At 47.9% G+C, this 24,407-nt stretch overlaps 2 protein-coding genes across 7 annotated transcripts; one reads left to right on the top strand and one right to left on the bottom strand.

Moving 5' to 3' along the window:
• Window positions 1-10: 10 nt before the first annotated feature.
• vsx1 (visual system homeobox 1 homolog, chx10-like) lies at window positions 11-18,159 on the bottom strand. Of its 6 annotated transcripts, none has more exons than XM_044137060.1 (6): window positions 18,069-18,159; window positions 4,790-5,637; window positions 4,634-4,709; window positions 3,803-3,926; window positions 807-1,002; window positions 11-695 (listed from the first exon to the last, which is right to left on the bottom strand). In XM_044137060.1, exons 2-6 carry the CDS (start codon window positions 5,211-5,213, stop codon window positions 430-432), a joined length of 1,086 nt encoding a protein of 361 aa, XP_043992995.1. In that variant the 5' UTR covers window positions 5,214-5,637; window positions 18,069-18,159; the 3' UTR covers window positions 11-429. The 6 variants fall into 6 exon arrangements, with proteins under 6 accessions (XP_043992995.1, XP_043992994.1, XP_043992996.1 ...); XM_044137059.1 differs by lacking the exon at window positions 18,069-18,159 and adding an exon at window positions 6,697-7,475; XM_044137061.1 differs by lacking the exon at window positions 18,069-18,159 and adding an exon at window positions 6,697-7,475 and having other exon boundaries at window positions 4,790-5,591.
• On the top strand, window positions 18,106-24,407 carry entpd6 (ectonucleoside triphosphate diphosphohydrolase 6). Its single transcript, XM_044137049.1, has 14 exons — window positions 18,106-18,393; window positions 18,992-19,230; window positions 19,334-19,410; window positions 19,484-19,627; window positions 19,791-19,866; window positions 20,425-20,460; window positions 20,699-20,787; window positions 20,879-20,958; window positions 21,549-21,613; window positions 21,848-21,949; window positions 22,026-22,166; window positions 23,454-23,510; window positions 23,874-23,980; window positions 24,056-24,407. The coding sequence occupies exons 2-14, from the start codon at window positions 18,993-18,995 to the stop codon at window positions 24,137-24,139; spliced, it is 1,296 nt and encodes a 431-aa protein (XP_043992984.1). The 5' UTR covers window positions 18,106-18,393; window position 18,992; the 3' UTR covers window positions 24,140-24,407.

The following is a 24,407-nucleotide window of genomic DNA, read 5'->3' as shown; positions in this document are numbered from 1 at the left end:
TCCAAAAATATCTTATTTTTATTTTTCACTCTGGTGACCAATGGCTGTACAGACATTTAGTAATAATAATAATAACAACAACAACCATAACAGTAAGTATAGTTTGTATTTTACATTCTGATCTCCAAACACTCAGACAGGAAGTTTCCTCCTTGCACAGGTAGAAAACGGGGAAAAGAACCAAATGAAGTCCTGGAGTTCTGGAGTCCAACCCAGTCCAGTGAAGTACTCCAGGTTCTGCAGAACCTTCAGCCTCTCCTCTAGCCCCGCCCACTCCTCTCTGATTGGTTCCCGGGTGGGTGGAGCTGCCCTGCTCCACATAAAAAAATAAACTCCGCCTTAATACGGCAGGTTTGCATGGCAACAGATGACGCTTCCTCATGAAGGAAGAGCCAATCAGATTACAGTCCAGGCAGGCCCCGCCCACCTTCAGCTGTGTTCCTCTGATTCGCTGCTGCTCCCCTGCTGTGGTGAGGGGGCGGTCCTTGCGGAGGCCCCGCCCTCTTCCTGCTGCGGCTGTTTGGCGGAGCTGGATAGGTCGATGGCCTCTTCCTCTTCCTCCTCTTCCTCCTCTGTCTCCTCCCCCTCTAGAAGCCCAGCCCCCTCGGCGCGCCGCTGCGGGGCGTCGCAGAACGGGTCAGGCGGCGGCGGGCTGGAGCATTTCTTGGCCATCTCCAGGGACTTCTTGTGCATACCTGAGGGGGCGGAGCCAGACCAGATCAGGTCAGAACGGGAGGCGGCCAGCAGGGGGCGCTGTGAGTGAGCTCGTGTGTATTGCTGCCGGTGTGCGTGTGCGTGGCACTGACGTGCATGCGGCTCACCGAGCAGCCAGGGGGCGCAGGAACCCATCATGCCGTTCTTGGCCGAGTTGAGGATGGACTCTGGCAGCGGGATGGAGTGGCGAACCATGGCGCCGTACAGACCGTACTCCGCCATGACGCTGCTGCGGCCCCAGCACTTCTCACGCTTCCGCCACTTCGCCCGCCGGTTCTGGAACCACACCTGGACACCAGCAGAACCAGAACATGGGGACCGGGTCAGGACAGACAGAACCAGAACATGTGGACCGGGTCAGGACAGACAGAACCGGGCCGCTGAGGTTCCTGCTATTAAATTCTCATGTTAAAATAAATTGAAAAGATCTGAATTAGACCTGTCGCGATAAACGATAAATCAATTAATTGTACGATAAATTAAAACTATCGATGTCATTTTAATTATCGTCTCTTCCAGGCTTTTTCTCTTTCTGTTGATGACACTGAATGAAAAAAGGCTCAACTGGGGCGTGCTCCGGTGGCGTAGAGGTTAGCGCGCCCCACGTTTGGAGGCCCTCAGTCCTCGACGCGGCCGTCACGGGTTCGATTCCCGGACCCGACGACATTTGCCGCATGTCTTTCCCCCTCTCCTTCCCCCTTTCCTGTCAGCCTGCTGTGGTATAAGGGACACTAGAGCCACAAAAAGACCCCCTGGTGGGGAAAAAAAAAAAGGTTCAACTCCGCTGCTCTCCACTAACCCTCCCTTCCTCATTTCCTCAGTGTAATGTCCAGTTCACACTACACCATCTTAGAGCTGTCGGCCGATTGTCGGCCCATTTTCGAAACCTGAGAGATCACACATTAGCCGACAGAAATCCTAGGTAGAACGGTTCCATCGGGTTCCATCGGGTTCCATCGGGCCGTGTGGTGTCCAACAATGGGCACAAAATAATGGCTCCAAGTCCAGTGAAGTCATTTTAAAACCAGGCATTAATCAATGCTTTACTACAATCTCCCTGCAGTGCATGTGGCTCTAGTGTCAGCGTAACGTCCTGACTGAATGAAAATCATTAGAACCTTTTTATGTCACGTTAACGAAGAACAGCTGAAAAGTTACCGGGTTCATCAACTGGTACCAATTTGGCTCCAACTCCTCCCCTCATCATTTCTATATTCTTTACACCAAATGTTTTATAAACATTAATGTTGTTTCCACATATCATCTCCAATGTCCGCTGGACTTCGGGTTGCTCCGTGTCAGCTGTTTGGGATTCCCCTCTGTAATTTCCCCTCAGAAAGCAGGAGGAGAATCCGGCTTTCTGATTGGCTACCTGTCACATTCAACAGGCTGCGTTAAGCTCCCAGTGGGGAAAACCCCTGATTTAGATCGGAGCGCCACAACGATCTACCGTAACACACCACACACTACAGGATGATCGGTTATGAAACCACAAGAGACAATCTGAGAACATCAACGTTCTCAGATTGTCTTAAGGGGAAAATGTAGGAGTGAACTAACGTGTAGTGTGAACTATTGCATCAGGTAGTCGATGTTCCATCTTCTCTATTTAAATCTAATGATTACTGAAGGACAATATGGTTTACAGACTTCATAATCTGAACTCTTTTGGTTGAATCCAGTATTTATTTACACTTTGGTGTTTTTATTCATTTTTGTTAATGGAGACTGAGAATCCATTTTATTTTAGTTTTTGGTTGTTTTGTTTATTTTATCAGTTCCAGTGTTAAATGTTCTTTTCAAAATAAAGTGTATCTATCTTTGGCAGGAAATCACATGAATTATTACGTCATTTCCATTAAATCAGTGTAAAAAGATCTTCAAACAATATTATCGTTTATCGCAATAATTTTTGAGACAATTAATCGTTCAGTAAGATTTGCTATGTGACTGGCCTAATCTGAATGTTTACTAATAAACTGTTATAATTGTTTTATAAATCTTGACGAATTTACTCAGATTTAGTTTTTTCTATTTTTCTAAATTGTTTTGTTTAAATTTTAGTTGAATGACTTTTTGCTTTTTAATATATTTTGGAGTTTGGAACATTTCTTATTGTTGCTAATTAATTTGATGACGTCAAGTTGTGGCTGTTGGTCCGCCGGGTTGATGTGAGTCCCGCCTGCCGCTCCGGTTCCGGTTCCGGTTCCATCCCGTTAAGCCGTATTTCTTCTGTCCGCCTCGGTCTGTTTGCTCTTCTGTTGTCTTGGTGGAACCGGTTCTCCTGTTTTCGGTCTTTTTTTTGCAGTGGCTTCTTTTTGCTTTAGTCCGGTACCGATAAGGGCTCCGGCGGCCCGGTACAGGTTCGGTACAGGTTCGGGCCCCTGCTGTACCGTTTTGTTCTTGTGGATCGGTTCACCAGGTCCAGCTTTCCGTTAATACTTTTGGATTTTTGTTTTTCTCTTTTTCTCTTCAAAGCAGGAACCAAAAGAAAAGTTTTAAAATCAAATCAAAAATATGTTGCGGCCTTTTTGAACGTAACAGATATTATAATATAACGATTATTAACAAGTTATAATAAAGTACTGATTGAATACTAATTAGTATTAATAATAATGTATTTGTGAATATTTTTATACATTTGAGAATTAAATAATTGATGAATATCACTTTGTTTTATTTTAGTTTCTCTACTATAATGTAAATAACTAAATGTATCATGACTTTATTAATTTAAATTAGTATCTACATTATCATTAATAATTATCATTTGTATTAATGATAATAAATTCTTACTAATTTTTATTAACAAAAAATAAAATAATGTGTGCATTATTTTTAAACACCTAAATAATTTCAGGATATGTATCAGATTGTTTTATTCTAGTTTATATATTTCTATACACAAAAGGAATAATTAATTTATTTAATAAAGATTATTGTTTATATTATTACTGAATCAAAAAGCAGAACAGAAAATAAATAAATTCACACACAAACAAAACACGAAGTCCTCGGTTCTGTGGACCTCCTCTTAATGCATACATCAGAACCGAACCGGACCCACCGAACCGAACCGCGGCCTCACCTGGATCCGGTCCTCCGGCAGCTCCGTCTTCATGGCCAACATCTCCCGGGCGTAAACGTCCGGATAGTGGGCCTCATGGAAGGCCTTCTCCAGCTCCTCCAGCTGGTGGGAGGTGAAGACGGTGCTGAGGAGGAAGAGGAGGAAGAGGAGGAAGAGGAGGAAGAGGAGGAAGAGGAGGAAGAGGAGGAAGAGGAAGAAGAGGAAGAATCAAAATCAGGTCGGAGCTGAGCTGCAATTCAGTTCCAGAACCAGTTCTGTTCGCATCCTCCTGCTCTATTCATTATTATTATTATTATTATTATTATTATTATTATTATTATTATTATTATTATTATTATTATTATTATTATTATAATATTTGTAGCTAATTATTTCATCTTTAATGTATTAAATGTTTTCTCTTTAAAGCTCCAGACGTTTTTATTTTCATGTTTTCTGAGTAAATTAAAGTAAGTCTTTTTTAACCAAACATATTTATTAATTACCCAACTAGAATTTATTCACTGTTATTGATTTATGATTCAATAAAGTCAATGAGGATTTATTTGCAAATAATCAGAAATCGGTTCTGGTCCATCAGAATTTCAATAATAAAAATCAAATTTCGTTTTATGTCATATTTTCAGTTTTTTTGTTTGTTTGTTGTTGTTTTTTTTTTTATATATATTTTCATCATTTCTAAATCAGCTCAAAGTCCCGGAGTTGCTGGGTCCATCGGAACCGAGCCGAAGATTCAAATCTCCGTTTTCAGAGGAAAAATAAATCCTCCAATTACATTTTTTAAATTTCTGTTCTTTTTAAAACTTGTTTCCAGATGAAGATCTTCCTCACCGATGTCTCCTCTTCTTCCTCTTCTGGGAATTTCCGGAGCTTTTCGAGTCGTTTCGGTCCGACAGACACTCTTCATCTGCAGAACAGAACCACAACCAGAACATCAGAACCAGAGCGCGGTGGACCTGGCCACTCCAGAACCGGACCGGTCCGTACCGGAGTACTGCTCCCGCTGGGCCTCCAGGTTCTGCAGGTAGTGCCCGTCTGGCCGCGCCTGCAGCAGCGGCAGGTGTCCCGGCAGGAAGCACGGCGCCCCGGCGGGCTGCTGCGCCGCCAGGCTGCACAGGAAGCCCAGGCCGAGCGGCAGCGACCCGCCCGGGAACGAGAAGCCGCCGAGGCCGCCGGCCGGACCCGGAGGCTCCGCGGCGGTCCCGGAGCCCGCGGTGGGCGGCCCGGAGCCCGGCGGCCCGGCGGGCTGCTGCCGCGCCGCCAAGTCCGACTCCAGGCCCAGCAGGTCGGTGATGGCGAAGCCTTTGGACCGGAACCCGGAGCCGTGCAGCCGGGCCTTGTCGATGCCGAACCCCGGGGAAAGCATCCGCACCCTGGGCTTGTCCTCGCTGAGCTCCTCCCGGCCGGTCATGCTGAGGAAGAGGAGCGATGAAGGTCGAAAAACGGGACCGCGACCCGGCGGGGGGAATTTATGCGGCCCCGGGCCCCCGGGTCCGCGGCGGCAGCCAATCAGGAGCCAGATCCAGCGTGGTGGGCAGGAGGGGGGCCGAAGGAGGAAAGGGGACGGGAGGGGGGTCTCTTCTCAATCCCAGAGGATTAATTGCCACCAATTTCCCTCCAATCCGATCTGGATTTACTGACCGGAGGAAGAGGAGGAGGAGGAAGGTTTAGTTTGTTGATCTTTGATCAGACCCAGATTTCTTCTTCATCTTCTCTCTGCCGCGTCACCGAGCTGCGGTGGTTACCTTGGCAACCGCATCCCAGAGCCAGGTGAGGTGAAAGTTTAAAACTTTTAACAGAATCAGAAACGAGAAGAAATGAAGAAGGATCAGATTCTGGAACAAGAGACAGAGACAGGAAGTTCATCTATAAATGTCCCATGAAGACAGGAACATCGAGATTAGCAGCAGTAACTTCAGATTAAATCAGATCAAATTAAGATTAAATATGTATTTATTTATTTGTTTGCTTATCATTTCTGAGTGAGAAAAGTCCAAATAGATCCAACATTTTGACACGAAACTGAGGATTTGATTTTCTGTGTGGATCCTCTTCATCGTCTCGTTCCCTGATCACCCTCCTTGTTTTTAATCCCACCTGTTCCTTGTTCCTCATCTTTTCTAATCTGTTTCGCTGTGTCTGATGCTGGTCCGTTGTTTTAGTTTTGAGCCTTTGCCTTCTGCTTCTCTGTGCTGGACTTTACAATATTTTCACCATTAAATCATCTTTCTTCCACTCCAAGCTGGATCCTCAGGCTCAGCACCTCTCAACCTCATCGTGACAGAAATAATCCAGGAAACAAAAACATGAAGAACATCTGAGAACTGCAGAAATATAAATTAATAAATTCAGATGCATCAATATTTACTAACATCATGAGAACCGAGGATGGAGCAGAGGTTCCACCTGGTCAGGCAGTGGCTACTATGTAGTAGCTCATCACTATCAGTGTGAATGAATGAATGAATGAATGAATGAATGAATGAATGAATGAATGAATGAATGAATGAATGAATAAATGCAGAAGCATTTGGGTTCCTCTGGACCTGATAAGGAGCAACAGAAACACAAAGACTGCAGGTTGGAAATAAAGCAAACACACACACACACACACTTCTTATTTTAACTTCATCACCTTCAGACACATTTATGTAATAAATCTATAAATTCAAAACTAATTAATGAAAACGCAGTTCTAGATATAAAAAAGAATATTTTTATCCTACAAACAATAATAATAAGCAATAATAATAATAATAATAATAATAATAATAATAATAATAATAATAATAATTCAATTTATTTCCAACCAAAATAATAATGAGTAAAATTTTTTATTTCTGAATATTTAAAATGGTAATAAATAATAATAATAATCAATAACCAGCACAAACCTGCAGATCTGTTTCTTTTTCTCTGATGACAGATCTTCATCATCTGGAGGTGATGATGATGATGATGATGATGATGATGATGATGATGATGATGATGATGATGATGATGACGATGATGATGAGGTCCGGCGTTACCAGCCAGTACCTGGTTCTGTTGGGCCGGTCCAGATCGTCCAGAATCGGTTCTTCGGTTCAGCTGACACCAGGAGGCCCGGTCTGAACCGGACAGGTTCTGGTCAGATCCTAACTGGACCTGAGGTTCTGCCAATCTCAGCAGATCCAGAGCCTGAAACGTCTCCAGAACCGGGAAGATCTCCAGAGTGGACTGGGCCATCAGAACCGGGATGGTGCTCACCGTCAGTCCGGACGGCTCCTTTGCAGGCCCGACCCCAGAGCCCCCGATCCGGGCCTCTAATCCGGGCCCCTCCAAGCCGGGTCCAGATTGCTGGAGACGAGCGAGCGGCACGTGCCGGCGCCGGCTGCGGGCCCAGTTAAGAACCGGGTCAGACAGTTTTAATTATTGGCCATTAGAGCTTCCAGTGTGTCTGGACAGAACCTTTTAAAGATTACTGCATGCAGACCGGGTCCAGACCGGATCCAGACCGGATCCAGACCGGATCCAGACCGGGTCCAGACCGGATCCAGACCGGGTCCAGACCGGATCCAGACCGGATCCAGACCGGATCCAGACCGGATCCGGGCCTCCAGACTTTAATTGAACCACTTTAATCCAGGAGCCGTTTGACTCTGATTGAGGTTAATCTATTAGCATAAATGTGAATTTATGAATAATTAGTGGGACATGAGGAGGGGGGGGGTAATCGGGAGGGGGGGGGGGGGGTCACTGGGAGGGTAAATGGGGCAGGACGCCTGGGCAAACTGTTGAAACAGAACAATGGATCAGGACAGCAGCTGGTTGGATGGTTCTGATGGTTCTGTTGGACCCGGTGGATGAGAACTATCAGGGTTCCATCTCCATGACGACCAGCTGTTGCTCGTTTTTGGACCTTCTGGAGGAAACCAGTCTGGACCTTCCAGAACCTCTGGAGAGGTTCTGCTGGTTTCAGTGAGGAAGAAGTTCTGCAGAACGAACCGGACTTTCAGTGAAGCACGTCAGTGGCAGCATCATGGTCTGGAGAACAGCTGACATTTCCTCTGAGGTCCAGTCCTGGTTCCGACCCAGAAGCCCTCTGCACATTTCTGACCTGAATAGTTTGTTGGACCAGGTCACAACTGGACCAGAATGGGTCCAAATGGGTCTGAATATAGACCCATTTGGATCCGTTTGTCCCATCCTGACCCGTTTGGACCGGCCCGTTCTCCAGTTGCTGCGTCTGAAGCTCAGGCCTCGAATGGGTCCAGAATAATTGAGTTGATGCTACATGCAGATTACAGCAGTGACCTCTGACCCCTGACGTCTGCACATTAATTACAGAAGGTCGAAGAGAAACGATGATGATGATGATGGAGATGAAGAGTGGATGAAAAGATCAGAGATAATCTGAAGATTATTATAATCAATCAATCTGCTCCGTCATATGAAGGTAATCCACAGTATTGATTTAATCCAGACTCTTCATCTGATGTTCTGCTTCCAATCTGCTGCTCTGATCAACTCTGATCAACTCTGATCAACTCTGATCAACTCCACCGATCAATAATCACCTGCAGAGACTCAGAATTACAGCACCAGGAACAAAAAGGAACCGGATTTAGTTTTTATTTGGCCAAATTAAACCAAACAGACAGGCTCTGGACCAATCAGAGGCTCAGCACTTAGCATGATTAGCAATAGCGAGATAACTGTTGTTTGTTAGCATTAGCTCTATGTTAGCGGTAACTGCTAACTAGATATCAGCTTTAATTAGATATCAGAAAGTTGTAAGTCCTAACTAGCTGTTAGGTGTTGGTGGGTGGAGTTAACTCATCCTGCTAGGCTAACTCTTTTTCTGAAACCACACCCAGAACACCTGTGGCTTTTCAAAATAAAATTGAAAAATAATAAAAATAATGCAGATGGAAAAATATTTTTCCACTAAATAAACCAAATAAAACATGAACAACATCACACTGCGCAGTGAGCTAACAGGCTAACAGGAGCTGCTGACCTCCAGCTGATTGTTGCTTCTCCTCCTGGTGAAAGTCGGACAAAATTAGGGCCAAGTTGCAGTTAATCCCTGGGGATTGACTGGCAGGCTGGCAGCACCGTGTGTGTCTGTGTGGAAGAAGGTAAAAATGGTCAGCGGGTTTAAAAAGCAATTAGTTTGGAGGAATCTGCTTATCAGAGATAATTAAAGCAAATTTGAGGCTGATGTTTTTAATCCGTCTCTGTTCTCCTTTTTCTTTCTGGTGATGTCAGCTGAGATTTATTTCTGCTTAAAATAAACTGTTGAGATTATTTTTAATCAGCGAAATCCTGGTTATCTGCGAGTGGCTGAGCTGCCGAGAGGCAGCCAATCAGAGCGCACCTTAATCAGCATGAAGATCGGCAAACAGCAGCAAACAGGCAGGCCGTCTTAAAGGGACAGCGCCGTCTTAAAGAGACAGCGCTGTCTTAAAGGGACAGAGTTGTCTTAAAGGGACAGCGCCGTCTTAAAGGGACAGCGCCGTCTTAAAGGGACAGAGCCGTCTTAAAGGGACAGCGCCGTTTTAAAGGGACAGCGCCGTTTTAAAGGGACAGCGCCCTTTTAAAGGGACAGCGCCGTCTTAAAGAGACAGCGCCGTCTTAAAGGGACAGAGTTGTCTTAAAGGGACAGCGCCGTCTTAAAGGGACAGCGCCGTCTTAAAGGGACAGAGCCGTCTTAAAGGGACAGCGCCGTTTTAAAGGGACAGCGCCGTTTTAAAGGGACAGCGCCCTTTTAAAGGGACAGAGCCGTCTTAAAGGGACAGCGCCGTTTTAAAGGGACAGCGCCGTCTTAAAGGGACAGAGTTGTCTTAAAGGGACAGCGCCGTCTTAAAGGGACAGCGCCGTTTTAAAGGGACAGTGCCGTCTTAAAGGGACAGCGCCGTTTTAAAGGGACAGCGCCGTTTTAAAGGGACAGAGCCGTCTTAAAGGGACAGCGCCGTTTTAAAGGGACAGCGCCGTCTTAAAGGGACAGAGTTGTCTTAAAGGGACAGCGCCGTCTTAAAGGGACAGCGCCGTTTTAAAGGGACAGAGCCGTCTTAAAGGGACAGCGCCGTTTTAAAGGGACAGCGCCGTCTTAAAGGGACAGCGCAGTTTTAAAGGGACAGCACCATCTTAAAGGGACAGTGCCGTCTTAAAGGGACAGCGCCGTCTTAAAGGGACAGAGCCGTCTTAAAGGGACAGCGCCGTTTTAAAGGGACAGCGCCGTTTTAAAGGGACAGCGCCGTTTTAAAGGGACAGCGCCGTTTAAAGGGACAGCGCCGTCTTAAAGGACAGCGCCGTTTTAAAGGGACAGCACCATCTTAAAGGACAGTGCCGTCTTAAAGGGACAGCGCCGCTTAAAGGACAGAGCCGTCTTAAAGGACAGCGCCAAAGGACAGCGCCGTCTTAAAGGGACAGCGCCGTTTTAAAGGGACAGCGCCGTCTTAAAGGGACAGAGTTGTCTTAAAGGGACAGCGCCGTTTTAAAGGGACAGCGCCGTCTTAAAGGGACAGCGCCGTTTTAAAGGGACAGTGCCGTCTTAAAGGGACAGCGCCGTTTTAAAGGGACAGCGCCGTTTTAAAGGGACAGCGCCGTCTTAAAGGGACAGCGCCGTTTTAAAGGGACAGCGCCGTTTTAAAGGGACAGCGCCGTCTTAAAGGGACAGCGCCGTCTTAAAGGGACAGCGCCGTTTTAAAGGGACAGCGCGATCTTAAAGGGACAGCGCCCGTTTAAAGGACAGCGCCGTTTTAAAGACAGCGCCGCTTAAAGGGACAGCGCCGTCTTAAAGGGACAGAGTTGTCTTAAAGGGACAGCGCCGTCTTAAAGGGACAGCGCCGTTTTAAAGGGACAGAGCCGTCTTAAAGGGACAGCGCCGTTTTAAAGGGACAGCGCCGTCTTAAAGGGACAGAGCCGTCTTAAAGGGACAGCGCAGTTTTAAAGGGACAGCACCATCTTAAATGGACAGTGCCGTCTTAAAGGGACAGAGCCGTCTTAAAGGGACAGCGCAGTTTTAAAGGGACAGCACCATCTTAAAGGGACAGCGCCGTCTTAAAGGGACAGCGCCGTCTTAAAGAGACAGCGCCGTCTTAAAGAGACAGCGCCGTCTTAAAGGGACAGCGCCATCTTAAAGGGACAGCGCCGTCTTAAAGGGACAGCGCCGTCTTAAAGGGACAGAGTTGTCTTAAAGGGACAGCGCCGTCTTAAAGGGACAGCGCCGTCTTAAAGGGACAGAGCCGTCTTAAAGGGACAGAGCCGTCTTAAAGGGACAGCGCAGTTTTAAAGGGACAGCACCATCTTAAAGGGACAGCGCCGTCTTAAAGGGACAGCGCCATCTTAAAGGGACAGCGCCGTTTTAAAGGGACAGCGCCGTTTTAAAGGGACAGCGCCGTCTTAAAGGGACAGCGCCATCTTAAAGGGACAGAGTCGTCTTAAAGAGACAGCGCCGTCTTAAAGGGACAGCGTGTTGAATGCTGCAGTGTATTTAAGGTGGCGCTCCACAATGCCTCCTGTAGAACTCCAGAACCAGACCAGATGACTGTCTGAACCTCACAGGCTCTTCTCCACCACTTTCTCCTGTTGCTCTTGTCCCAGAACTTTCATCCCAGTCGACCAGAACATCTGCAGCTGCTGGAAGCTCCTGCTGGCCGCCATTCATCGACTCGCTTTAATAAAAGATCAGAACACCAGATGGTTCCGTCTGATCCAGAACCAGATTACTGCGGGTCAGAACTCTGCCGGGGCCCAAGGGTCCACTGTGGGCCAGGTGAGAGGTCATCCAGGTGAGAAGTCATCCAGGTGAGAGGTCATCCAGGTGAGAGGTCATCCAGGTGTCCACTGATCTTTATCGTCTCTGGAGAAGAGAAAGTGGCCCAGCGCTGGAGGAACAGGAGGAACCTGGACGGAGCGGTGGCCTCTCAGAACCAGAACCGGCCCTCTTTAATCCTCGGGGCGTTTGATTGGACCTGATCGGCTCCAATATTTACCAGCAGATTCAATAATTTGGCTCCGAAATGAGATTCTGGGCAGCAGGAAGATGGACAATATGTAATCCAGGGCGGTTCTGACGGGCCGGATTAAACCGTCAGATTCATCAGATGGACTTAAACACAATATGTTCCTGATTGTCAGATTCATCTCCTCATCAGGAGGTCACTAACGCTCCCTGGAGCCAGCCGGTCCGGTTCGGAGGAACCCGGCCCACCACAGCAGAACCGGCCTGCAGCTCCACTTCTCCTGATTAAAACCTTTTTAAATGCATAAAATTACCCAGAAAGCCGTTCTGCTCCTCCCGATCCATGGCCCGCTCCCGTGTTTTCATTCCTGACCCGAACTGCTGGTTCTGGTCCGATCAGGTAACAGATCAGGTAAAATCATGGTCAGGTCAACGACGGGCCGGACTGAACCACCGAACAAATTAGGCTGGAAGAAAAACTGCATGTCTGAGTCCTGCTGGAAATCCCAACGTCGGAAACAAAACGAGTCACTTCCTGTCTCAGTGAACCTGCTTCATGCGGCTTCCACAGACTCACAAATCTCCCAGAATGCCATGTTTCTACTGCAGAGTTCAGCCGCTTCGGTCCGTATGTGACCCATCCCATGATGCAGGGAAGAAAACCTGATCAGAAGGGTCAAAGCAGAACCTTCTGCCCCCGGTGGGGCCCGGTAGGGGCAGGACGGGCCTGGTATCTTTTAGTTTTTCCTTCAAGCCTTTTACTTGGACATTACATTTTATTTTATATCAATTTTATTCTTTGAATTTCTCCTTTAGCTCCACATTTTCAGCTTGCAGCTCTTTAACATTTTCCTCCATCGCTGCCAGTCTGGACCGACCGTCTTTAACCTCTGATGACCCGAATTCAGAGGCCTTGGAGCCGATTGAAGCACAAATTTAGCTGCATGCTAAGCTACTCCTACTGGTCTCTACTGGTTCCTACTGGTCTCTACTGGTTCCTACTGGTCTCTACTGGTTCCTACTGGTTCCTACTGGTCTCTACTAGTCTCTACTGGTTCCTACTGGTCTCTACTGGTTCCTACTGGTCTCTACTGGTTCCTACTGGTCTCTACTGGTTCCTACTGGTCTCTACTGGTTCCTACTGGTCTCTACTGGTTCCTACTGGTTCCTACTGGTTCCTACTGGTCTCTACTAGTCTCTACTGGTTCCTACTGGTCTCTACTAGTCTCTACTGGTTCCTACTGGTCTCTACTGGTTCCTACCGGTCTCTACTGGTTCCTACTGGTCTCTACTGGTTCCTACTGGTTCCTACTGGTCTCTACTGGTTCCTACTGGTCTCTACTGGTTCCTACTGGTCTCTACTGGTTTCTACTGGTCTCTACTAGTCTCTACTGGTTCCTACTGGTCTCTACTGGTTCCTACTGGTCTCTACTGGTTCCTACTGGTCTCTACTGGTTTCTACTGGTTCCTACTGGTTCCTACTGGTCTCTACTGGTTCCTACTGGTTCCTACTGGTCTCTACTGGTTCCTACTGGTCTCTACTGGTTCCTACTGGTCTCTACTGGTTCCTACTGGTTCCTACTGGTCTCTACTAGTCTCTACTGGTTCCTACTGGTCTCTACTGGTTCCTACTGGTTCCTACTGGTCTCTACTAGTCTCTACTGGTTCCTACTGGTCTCTACTAGTCTCTACTGGTTCCTACTGGTTTCTACTGGTTCCTACTGGTCTCTACTGGTTCCTACTGGTCTCTACTGGTTCCTACTGGTTCCTACTGGTCTCTACTAGTCTCTACTGGTTCCTACTGGTCTCTACTAGTCTCTACTGGTTCCTACTGGTCTCTACTAGTCTCTACTGGTTCCTACTGGTTCCTACTGGTCTCCACTAGTCTCTACTGGTTCCTACTGGTCTCTACTAGTCTCTACTGGTTCCTACTGGTTCCTGCTGGTCTCTACTGGTTCCTACTGGTCTCTACTGGTTCCTACTGGTCTCTACTGGTTCCTACTGGTTCCTACTGGTCTCTACTAGTCTCTACTGGTTCCTACTGGTCTCTACTAGTCTCTACTGGTTCCTACTGGTTCCTACTGGTCTCTACTGGTTCCTACTGGTCTCTACTGGTTCCTACTGGTTCTTACTGGTCTCTACTAGTCTCTACTGGTTCCTACTGGTTCCTACTGGTCTCTACTGGTTCCTACTGGTCTCTACTGGTTCCTACTGGTCTCTACTAGTCTCTACTGGTTCCTACTGGTCTCTACTAGTCTCTACTGGTTCCTACTGGTTCCTACTGGTCTCTACTGGTTCCTACTGGTCTCTACTGGTTCCTACTGGTTCCTACTGGTTCCTACTGGTCTCTACTGGTTCCTACTGGTTCCTACTGGTCTCTACTGGTCTCTACTGGTTCCTACTGGTCTCTACTGGTTCCTACTGGTCTCTACTGGTTCCTACTGGTTCCTACTGGTCTCTATTAGTCTCTACTGGTTCCTACTGGTCTCTACTAGTCTCTACTGGTTCCTACTGGTCTCTACTGGTTCCTACTGGTTCTTACTGGTCTCTACTAGTCTCTACTGGTTCCTACTGGTTCCTACTGGTCTCTACTGGTTCCTACTGGTCTCTACTGGTTCCTACTGGTCTCTACTAGTCTCTACTGGTTCCTACTGGTTCCTACTGGTCTCTACTGGTTCCTACTGGTCTCTACTGGTTCCTACTGGTTCCTACTGGTTCCTACTGGTCTCTACTGGTTCCTACTGGTTCCTACTGGTCTCTACTGGTCTCTACTGGTTCCTACTGGTCTCTACTGGTCTCTACTGGTTCCTACTGGTTCCTACTGGTCTCTATTAGTCTCTACTGGTTCCTACTGGTCTCTACTAGTCTCTACTGGTTCCTACTGGTTCCTACTGGTCTCTACTAGTCTCTACTGGTTCCTACTGGTCTCTACTGGTTCCTACTAGTCTCTACTGGTTCCTACTGGTCTCTACTGGTCTCTACTGGTTCCTACTGGTCTCTACTGGCTCCTACTGGTTCCTACTGGTCTCTACTGGTTCCTACTGGTTCCTACTGGTCTCTACTGGTTCCTACTAGTCTCTACTGGTTCCTACTGGTTCCTACTGGTCTCTACTGGTTCCTGCTTGTCTCTACTGGTGTCTACTGGTGAGTGGGCCCCCTCCACACAGTTGTCAGGGTTTCATGGGTTTTCTGGAAGCTGACCAGACACGTTAAACCAGAAGGAGAAAAACTCCAGTTGATCTGAAAAGCTGAAACTAAAATGATGAAGAATCTCTGGAGTCAAACTTTGCACCAGATTAAGATTAAAAATATAATAAAATATAATCCAGACCTTAAAACCTCCTGGTGGCTCCGCCCCCTCATTAACTCATTAATCTGCAGCAGCCAATCAGGTCTTTGATGTTCTGCTGAGAGCCTGACGGCTCAGCTTCATCACCTCCTCCTCCTCCTCCTCCTCCTCGCCTGTCATGGCCGCCGTAAGCCTCTAATGGCTGTTTATCAGTTAATGGCGGCTCTGACCTTAATGGTTCTGTAATCTGCTGCTGCTTTTCATTTCATCACTCTGATGGTTCAGCAGAACAAAAGCTGAGTGGTTCCTAATCGGCAGATCACCGAGACGCCGACCACACGCCGTCTCCATGGCGACACAATCAGCCGGGGAACGTCTGGGGAAAGTGGGCCGGGCCGGTTCTGGTCTGCAGCCTTCGGCTGGTTGCCTTGGTGACCCACCTGAACTCTGGGAGGAAGACGGTCCCCTCAAACATCCTGCTGACAGGAAGTGGGCTGGTTGTGCTCATGAGGGTTCAGCAGCGAAACCTCCAGGGTTTGGACCGGTTCCTCCAGCAGAACCAGGCAGTGAACACGCGGCCGTAAGTGGGTCATGTGACCATCAGTGGGATTATTAGGACTAATGGAGGATTTCTGCTGCCATAATTCAGCTTCATAACTGCAGGAAGACGCAGCTGGATTAGACATCTGGACCGAACTTCTGATCCTGATTAGGACGAGAACGATTATCATCGGAGGAACCGGGCAGGCTGCTGCAGCACCGACTGGCTGCTGCAGCACCGACGATCACCTGACTCAGGTTTACTGGAGCATGGAGATCAGAACTGGAACTCTGGTTTAACCTCAACCTGCAGCAACGCGCTGCAGCACATTGAGGTCATGGTGGCAGGTCCTGCAGCCTCTACCAGCCGCGTGCGCGGCAGCGGCGGCAGCGGCGGCCCCTCCCTGATTGATGTTATTGGATTAGTTACTTCGCCCTCAACATGATTGTGGCTCAGAAATGAAATTAAAATGTGTGTTGAATGGGATTTTCCAGGAAAGTCCTGTAAAAACCACGACGGTAATAAGGAATGACTAATTCTCCTAAAGTCGATTAAACACCATCTCATCCCAGGAAGACGTGCTTGGATTAGGCCACATTAGGACGAAGATTAAACTGTTTTCATCAGCTCTGTTATTATTCTGCAGCATGTTCCTGTCCAGAGATTAACTGCTCCAAAAACAAGCCATTAGACACAGATTACTGGAGCGCAGTCCCCAGGGCCCCCAGGGCGCGGTGGGGTGGTGGGTCCCCCTGTGGCCCCCCTGAGGCCCCCCGTGGCCCTCGGACAGACAGCCGATCCATTTTCATCCAGGTTGTTTCAGACGAGGCCTGCAGCATGCCGGAACAGAACCGCTGCCTTCCATTATATAATGAAGCAATATAATAATATTAATGGGATAATTTAATGCAATTTTCTTTATTTGATGCACTCTGACTCTGCAGCTAATCTGAAGGCTTTGTTTAAAAATGATTGAAAAATGAAAGGAGTCCGAGCAGCTAATCCGCCACTGAGGTCAGACAGGAGGAAGAGGAGCAGGAGGGGGAAGAGGAGGAGGACCCTCTTCCTCCTCCTCCTCTTCCTCTGAGCCTCAGCAGCTCCTCAGAATCAGAAGCCACCTTTATTAAACGTCAAACAGAAGCACAAGATCAGAAACCTGGGACACTGTGAATGTGTGTGTGTGTGAGTCAGTACATGAACTCTGACCCAGATCGCCCCTCCAGTTTTCCAGGAGCTGCAGCTGACTGGAGACTCTCAGCAGAAGCCGATCCAGTCTGTTGATAGGACGGCTCACTTCCTCGCAGCTAACTGCTAACAGCTAACTGGACAGGTCGCCAGTCTGTCTCAGGGCAACACAAAGACATACAAGACAAACATCACACTCACACCTAGGGAGAATTTAGAGACCAATTAACCTGACAGTCATGTTTTTGGACTGTGGGAGGAAGCCGGAGAACCCGGAGAGAACCCACCATGCACAGGGAGAACATGCAAACTCCATGCAGAAAGACCCCGGGCCGGGAATCGAACCCAGGACCTTCTTGCTGCAAGGCAACAGCTCTACCAACTGCACCACTGTGCAGCCATGTAAAGAATAATAATGGGGCAAATTTTAGTATTTTTGTCAATCCGAAGTAGAAACTTTGCAACATTTATTCTTTTCTTGTAGTTTTACATCTAAATTTTGGAGGTTTTATATTGTTGATTTTGACCAACTATCTAAATATTCCAACTTTAACTTACAACAATATTAAATTTGGCATTTATACTTTGGACACAAAATTGGAATTGATAATTAATAACCTGATTATTATAAAATGTACATTTTTGAAAATTTCCTCCAACCGTTGATGTTTTCTAAAAGAAATTTCACTCCAGTTCGGTCCAGTTCGGTCCGGTCCACTCCGGTCCAGTTCGGTCCGGTTCGGTCCGGTCCACTCCGGTCCAGTTCGGTCCGCATAAAGTTTTGACAGTCATCCATTTAATGATTAAAGCTCTATACAATAATTGCAGTTTAATAGGCTTTATTATTTTATTGTCTATTCTGTCATTTGGTTTAATATTTGACTCATATTCACTCAGGATACCTGAATAAATAAATATGTGGGCTTGTAAAATAAATATAGAATAAAATGAAATTTAAAAAATCAAAAAGGAAGCAAGATTTGAGGAGGTTTGGTCTTCATTTGATTCTTTTGTTAAAGATTCAAACCTCATGGATGAAAATTAATATATTTATGACCCTGGTAAATAAGATAAAAAGAAAATTGTTGATCTCAGAAAATGTAACTGGATTTCAGAGCCTTTATGTTTTCTATCTGGTTTTTCATTTGTAACCTAAATGTTTAAATCGTGTTTATTAAATATAATATTTTACACGTGTGAATTAAATCTCTATTAAGAATGAAAAAATTAATGAATGGTTCCTATAAAATTTAAATAAAAATAATGTTTCAAAAAAAACATTTTTATAATGACGTATTACCGTCACGTCACCGTGTGTTGCCTGACGTCATCATTGCGCGCCGGTTGTAAACAAAGGAATGTAGTTTATCCAGAACTTGGCCGGGTCGGTACCGGTAGGTCCTGCTGGAGTCCAGCTGACCTGGAGCAGCTGACTGGTTTGGTTCGGTTCTGGAACTGTCCGGTTCGGAGAGTTCTTCTGGGTCATGTTGGGTTTTTTGAACGGAACCTGAAGACCGACCGCCTTCAGTCTGAGCTGACCCGGTTCGGCACGCCATCATCATCATCATCAAAACCGAGTCGGAACCTGGGCTCGAACTCAGGCAGCTGTTTCCCTTCGGAACCAGGCGAGTTCTGCTTCCCTCTTTCTAACGGTCAGGATGTTCTGGTTCTGTTTCCAGACCCGGTTCGGTTCATTATAAAGCTTCAGGTTCGGTTTCGCCTCCAGGCTGTTCTCACTAGGTGAACTGGACCAGCGGAACCGAGCTTAGAACCAGCTGACTAAAGGTCCATAAAGGTTCCGTTCAGAAGTCTCAGTCATCTGGTTCTGGTTCTGGACTGATCCGTTCAGAACCAAACAGATCAGATAAACTGAGCCAGAACCTCCTGGAGGACATCTGGACCCAGAACCGGGTCGGATGAAACCAAAGCAGAACCTTTCAGAGTCCGGATGGGTTCCGTTCCGGTGGTGGCAGCATCATGCTGTGGGCTGAGCTGGTGGTTCTGACCCAAAACCTGGAGTTGAACCGGAACCGGCTCATCAGACTGATTAAACTGGTCCTGAGCAGAACCATCCAGGACCAGCAGGAGACCGGTCCGGTTAAGAGGTTCTGGGACCGGTTCTCGTCCAAGTAGAACCAGAACCAGAGACGTGGTACCAGCTGATGACAGGTCTGTGGAACCGGGTCGGGTTCTGCTCTTGCTGAAGGTTCTGTGTGGTTCCAGAATGCGATCCAAGATGGCCGCCCTGTTCCTCCTCCTGGTTCTGGTTCTGGTTCTCTTCCTCAAGCGGTTCTCCTCCTCTTCCTCCTACCGGCCGCCGCCACACCGACCCGCCTCACACAGAACTGGACCGGACCGGCCCGGTTCCTCTGAAGGAGACGGACTCCAGTATGAAGTCGTGTTTGATGCTGGGAGCACTGGGACCAGAGTCCACGTGTTCCGGTTCCAGATGGAGAACCCAGGTACCGGGTTCTGGTGGTTCTGAAGGTTCTAACTGCTGTTAACTGGGACAGACTGAGGTTCTGGTTCTGGTTGTGCTGAACTGGGTTTGTTCCTCCTCCTCAGGGTTTCCCAGTCTGGACCGGGAGACGTTCCGGGCCGTAGAACCGGGCCTGTCCGCGTACGCCGACGACCCGCAGAAGGTCAGAGGGGAAACCGGGTCAACCCGGGCCCGGTCCTGGTTCTGATCGGTGATGTGTGGTCTCGTCTCTGCAGTGCTCCGCCGGCATCGTGGCGCTGTTGGACCTGGCCCGGTCCGTCGTCCCCCCGTCCCAGTGGAGCAGAACCCCGGTGGTTCTGAAGGCCACGGCCGGCCTGAGGCTGCTGCCTGGAGACCGGGCCGAGCTGCTGCTGGACCGGGTGAGGTTCTGACCCGGTTCTGTTTGACCCGGAAGCTTTGGCTGCGAGGTTCTGGTACAACCATGTTCGGTTCTGATGGTGGGAACCCGTCCAGCGGTTCTGGTCCGAGTAAAGCAGCTGTGACCCGTTCTGCTGGTTCTGACCCGGTTCTCTCGTTGTCCAGGTGAGGGCGCTGTTCCAGGAGTCTCCCTTCCTGTCCACGGAGGACAGCGCGTCCATCATGGACGGAACCGACGAAGGTACGTCCGCTCCAGAACCGGGTCGGATCAGCTGGTTCTGCAACCTGTTCTCCAGAACCCGGTCAGCAGGCGGGTCGTCGTTGGAGCCTTTCTGCCGGGTTCCGGTGCAGGTTCATTAGCGGACCGGACCAAACTGGACCAGGCATCGTTCATTAGGAGGGCCGTATGGGCCTGGCGATCCGGGCCGGTACCGGTGGTACCATGTGACGGCAGACAATCCGTCAGACTAATGGACGGTGAACCCGGTTCTGACCCACATGGACTACTTATGAAAGACTTTAAAAGGATTAGGTTCTGGAGAACCGGCCCAATTCCAGAACCTGGGATCACTGGGTCAGGTTCTGGACCAGGAGGTCAGAACGTCCAGAACCACCCGAACCAGGAGGAATGGTTCTGGTCCGGTCCGGTCCAGCTGAGAGCCAAATGCTCCAGGAGAACTCCAGAACCAACCCAATACTGGGTTCTGCCTGCATCTTCAGTCAGAACCTTCAGAACCAAGAGTCTGGATGGGTTCTGGTGAGGTTTCAGAACCTGACCCGGTTCTTCTTCTCTCCTCAGGGATCTCAGCCTGGATCACCATCAACTTCCTGACAGGTGAGCAGAAACAGGAAGTTCTGATCCGATCCGACACCTGGAGAATCGGGCCGGTTGGTCCGGATCGGTTCTGTTCTCTGGAGGGGAGCAGGTAGAACCCGTCCGGAACTGGTTCTGGACCAGCAAAGGACAGGGCCAGAGGTCCTGGTGGTGCCTTCACTGACCCTGGGAGACACGGGATCTGGAGCTCTGAACCCAGTTCTGGCCCGGTTCTGATAAAGCAGTGTTCTGGTTCCAGGTGGGCTGCAGGGTCTGGACCAGCCCACCGTTGGGATGTTGGACCTCGGCGGCGGCTCGACCCAGATCACCTTCTGCCCCCGTCATGAGGTGAGGACGGTTCTGACCCGGCCCGCTTTGGTTACAGGGCATCTCCAACCTGGAACCAGAACCAGAATCTGATGTTCTCTCTTCATTACAGAAAACCATCCAGATGTCGCCGATTGATGACATCAGATCCTTCCAGATGTTCAACCGCACACACACCGTCTACACACACAGGTACACCCACAGTCGTGTTTTCATCACTTGTGGGGACTTCACATTGACTTCCATTAATTTCTACAGCCTAACCATCACTTACCTAACTCTTACCTTAACCTTTACCCTTTACCCTAAACATCACAGAATTAAACCACTAACCCAAAAACAACAATTCCCCTCATGGGGACCAAGAAAATGTCCCCACAAGGAGCAACGGTCCCCATAACAGCACATTGTAGACAGAAATATGTTCCCATAAAGATATAAAAACCTGGCACACACACACAGGTACACACATATTTGTGTGGATTTTCCATTGACTTCCATTCATTTTTACAGCCTAAACTTTACCCTAATCCTAACCCTCTCCAACCAAAACTCAATTCACACCTTAGTCCTAAATCTGACCCCTGACCCAAAAACAGAGTTTCCCCTTGCCCAGGTTTTGGTCCCACAAGGAGCAGCAGGTCCCCACAATGTAGTATGTGTCAGGAAAATGTTCCCCACAAGGTGTTAGAAACAAACACACACACACAGTCTACCTGGGTCACAGGTCAGTCATGTGACCCATTGGACTCGTCGGTCAGTGACTTCCTGTCTGTCTGCAGCTATCTGGGTCTGGGTCTGATGTCGGCTCGGCTCGCTGTCCTTGGAGGTGTGGACGTTCCCCCCTGTAAGTATTTGACCTTTGACCTGGCCTTAAGTCATGAAGCGTTTGTGGGTCCGGTTCTGGTTCTGTTCTGTAAACTGGTTGTTGAAATGAACCATGTTGAACCAGAACCTGGTTCTGTGTGTTTCCTGTCTGACTTCCTGTGTCTGGGTGTGTTTTCAGGCTGGAACAGGAAACAGGAAGCGCCTGGCAGTGCTTCCTGTAGCTAAAGGCTAGCGTGTGTTTGTGTTCCTGCAGCAGGGGGCAGCACTGAGCGGGTCAGCCCCTGCCTTGCTCCAGGGTTCTCGGGCAGCTGGGAACACGATGACGTCGTCTACACCCTGAAGGGCCAGAAGGAAGGTAGAGGCATCTGATTGCTCTGTGAGATTTCCCAGCATGCAACGGATAGGAGCCTGAGTGCTGCCTCCGTTTCCAGGGGAGCCAGTTTACGAGGCGTGCCTGAACAAAGTCCAGAAAGTTCTGTACAGGAAGCTGAGCGCGGTGCCTGAGGCGGCGGATGTCAACTTCTACGCCTTCTCCTTCTACTACGACCGCGCCGTCGACCTCCAGGCCATCGGTACGGAGAGCAGCAGTAGCTCTGGCTCGGCTAGTGATGTCTGCTAATCAAACTACATTTAGATTTGACTGTCTGTTATCGCCATGACGTCCTGGTGAGGTTTGAAGAGTCCAGAGCTCTGATTTAGCTCCAGCTAAGTCATCAGTCTGTGTTCAGTGGAGCAGCTGATGAAACAGTTAGAGAAATCTGTGATTAGAAATCAATAACTGTTTGGATTATTGATTCTCAGTTTGCAGCAATGGATCTGATTTAGTGTTGGTTCCATATTGTTTCTTCGTGGTTTGCTAGCATTAGCATCTTAGCATCCATCGCTACATTTTGCTTAGCTTGCAGGGAAACTGGTAAACTTTTTTTATGATTGTTGTTTATATAAACATATGAAATCAACTTGGTTAAGGTACCATAATGTTCACATTCACAGTAAACACAGAAAACAGAACAGACAACTTAAATACATCAGGACAACACGAATAAACAACAAACCAATAAATAAAACACAACAGTACATTAAAGTTTGAAAAACGATCAACTTCAAAGCATTTTTTGACTTCAAACAAAGATTATAAAACTAATTTAATTCATTCTTCCACTGTATGAAAGTAGAAATAGTTTAAAGAAGCAACATTTGTGAATGTGATGTTTGGCTAATAAAACTTTATTTACATAATAATCTATGATTTGGTCATTGATTAAACTGGTGAAGATCTTTACAAAAACAATTTCACATGTGAAAAACAGATTATCTAAATTGCATTTACTTTATTTTGGAAAAAAGATAAATATTTCAATCTAATCTTTTTAATTTGTTCCTGGTTGAGGATAAAGAGTTACCTATTATTGCTTTTGACAAAATGAAAATCAACATTTTCAATATAAAATCTGTAAATGAGAGAAAACCTTGGAGAATATTAAACCCTTTTAGATTTTCTGGGTATATTTGAAAACTGGAAAAGCAGCAACAGGTTAAACTGGCTGCTGATTGGTCCATAACCTGGTGATTGGCTGCTTCTGGCCAATCAGCTTCCAGGATTAAAACTCTCCAGAATGGTTTCCCTGGCTGGTCCTCATCAGTCTTACCTGACTCAGAGCCGTTTCCCCTGGTTACAACACGCTGCGCTCTGATTGGTCAGGACAACAGACAGGGGGAGCAGATCCATGTTGGTGCACAGAGGTCAGAGGTCAGGCTGGAGAGGACCGGAGCTGCAGACCCAGGATGAGACGTGTTCTGGTTCTGTTTGGGTCAGAACCTCAGTGCTGGTTTCTCACATTCTGGTTCTGGTTCTGCAGATGAGGCGGCGGGCGGAACCATCAGAGTGTCGGACTACGGCCAGGCTGCCGAGAGAGGTGAGAGGGCGCCCCCTGGCTGCAGCTTCCACACCCTGCCGTTAACGTCATCAGAATTAGGAGTCGGGTCCAGCAGAACCAGAACCTGGAGGTTCTTCCAGAGCTGATTTTTACAGAAAGTTAAACATTTCTTTATATTGAAATGTTTGCTGTCATTCATTACGCTCTGCTAACCCAGCTGACTCTGCCAAACCTTTTTTATATCAAATGTCAAAATGATAAACCGTTTCTGAACATCACTAAATACAGAAACACATTTTCTAAAACACCAGATGAACTTGTTAAATTACATCACTTCATATAAAAAGCCAACAGGAAGTCATGTGACCCGCTGCCTGTCTCTGATTGGTCGGCTGTCTGCAGTGTGCCGCGGCCCGCTGGACCTCCAGAACCCATTCCTGTGTCTGGACCTGGTCTACATCTCGGTTCTGCTGCAGGAGCTCGGCTTCCCGGCCAACAAGCAGCTCAGGGTGAGTCCGGACCTCCAGGACCCTCTGACCCGGTTCTGACCCGGAACCAACCCGTCCTGTGCTCTGGTTCTGCAGCTGGCCCGGACCGTGCGCCAGGTGGAGGCCAGCTGGGCCCTGGGCGCCGCTTTCCAGCACCTGGAGGCCCTCAGGAGACACTGATGCTTTTATTCTGAAGGGCTCCACACAACATCCTGCTCTGATCCAGGCGACCTCTGACCTGCAGCTGGATTATCAAGGCGCCATGGAGACGAACAGAAGCTGTGACCTATGACCTCACTTTCTGGGTCGGTTCTGGACCAGAACAACTGAGAGGTACTGACGGGTCTGCAGACATACAGGACCAGGTCTGGTTCTGAACAGTACTAATTGGACTGGTTCTGGTTCTTTTGGGTTTTCTGTGTGAATAAAGCTGTGAACTTTGACCCCA

The sequence above is a fragment of the Gambusia affinis genome, linkage group LG13 (assembly GCF_019740435.1).
Source record: "Gambusia affinis linkage group LG13, SWU_Gaff_1.0, whole genome shotgun sequence".
Taxonomy (NCBI): domain Eukaryota; kingdom Metazoa; phylum Chordata; class Actinopteri; order Cyprinodontiformes; family Poeciliidae; genus Gambusia; species Gambusia affinis.
Note: the sequence above shows the minus strand (reverse complement) of the source record. Positions and strands in the feature narration are given on the sequence as shown.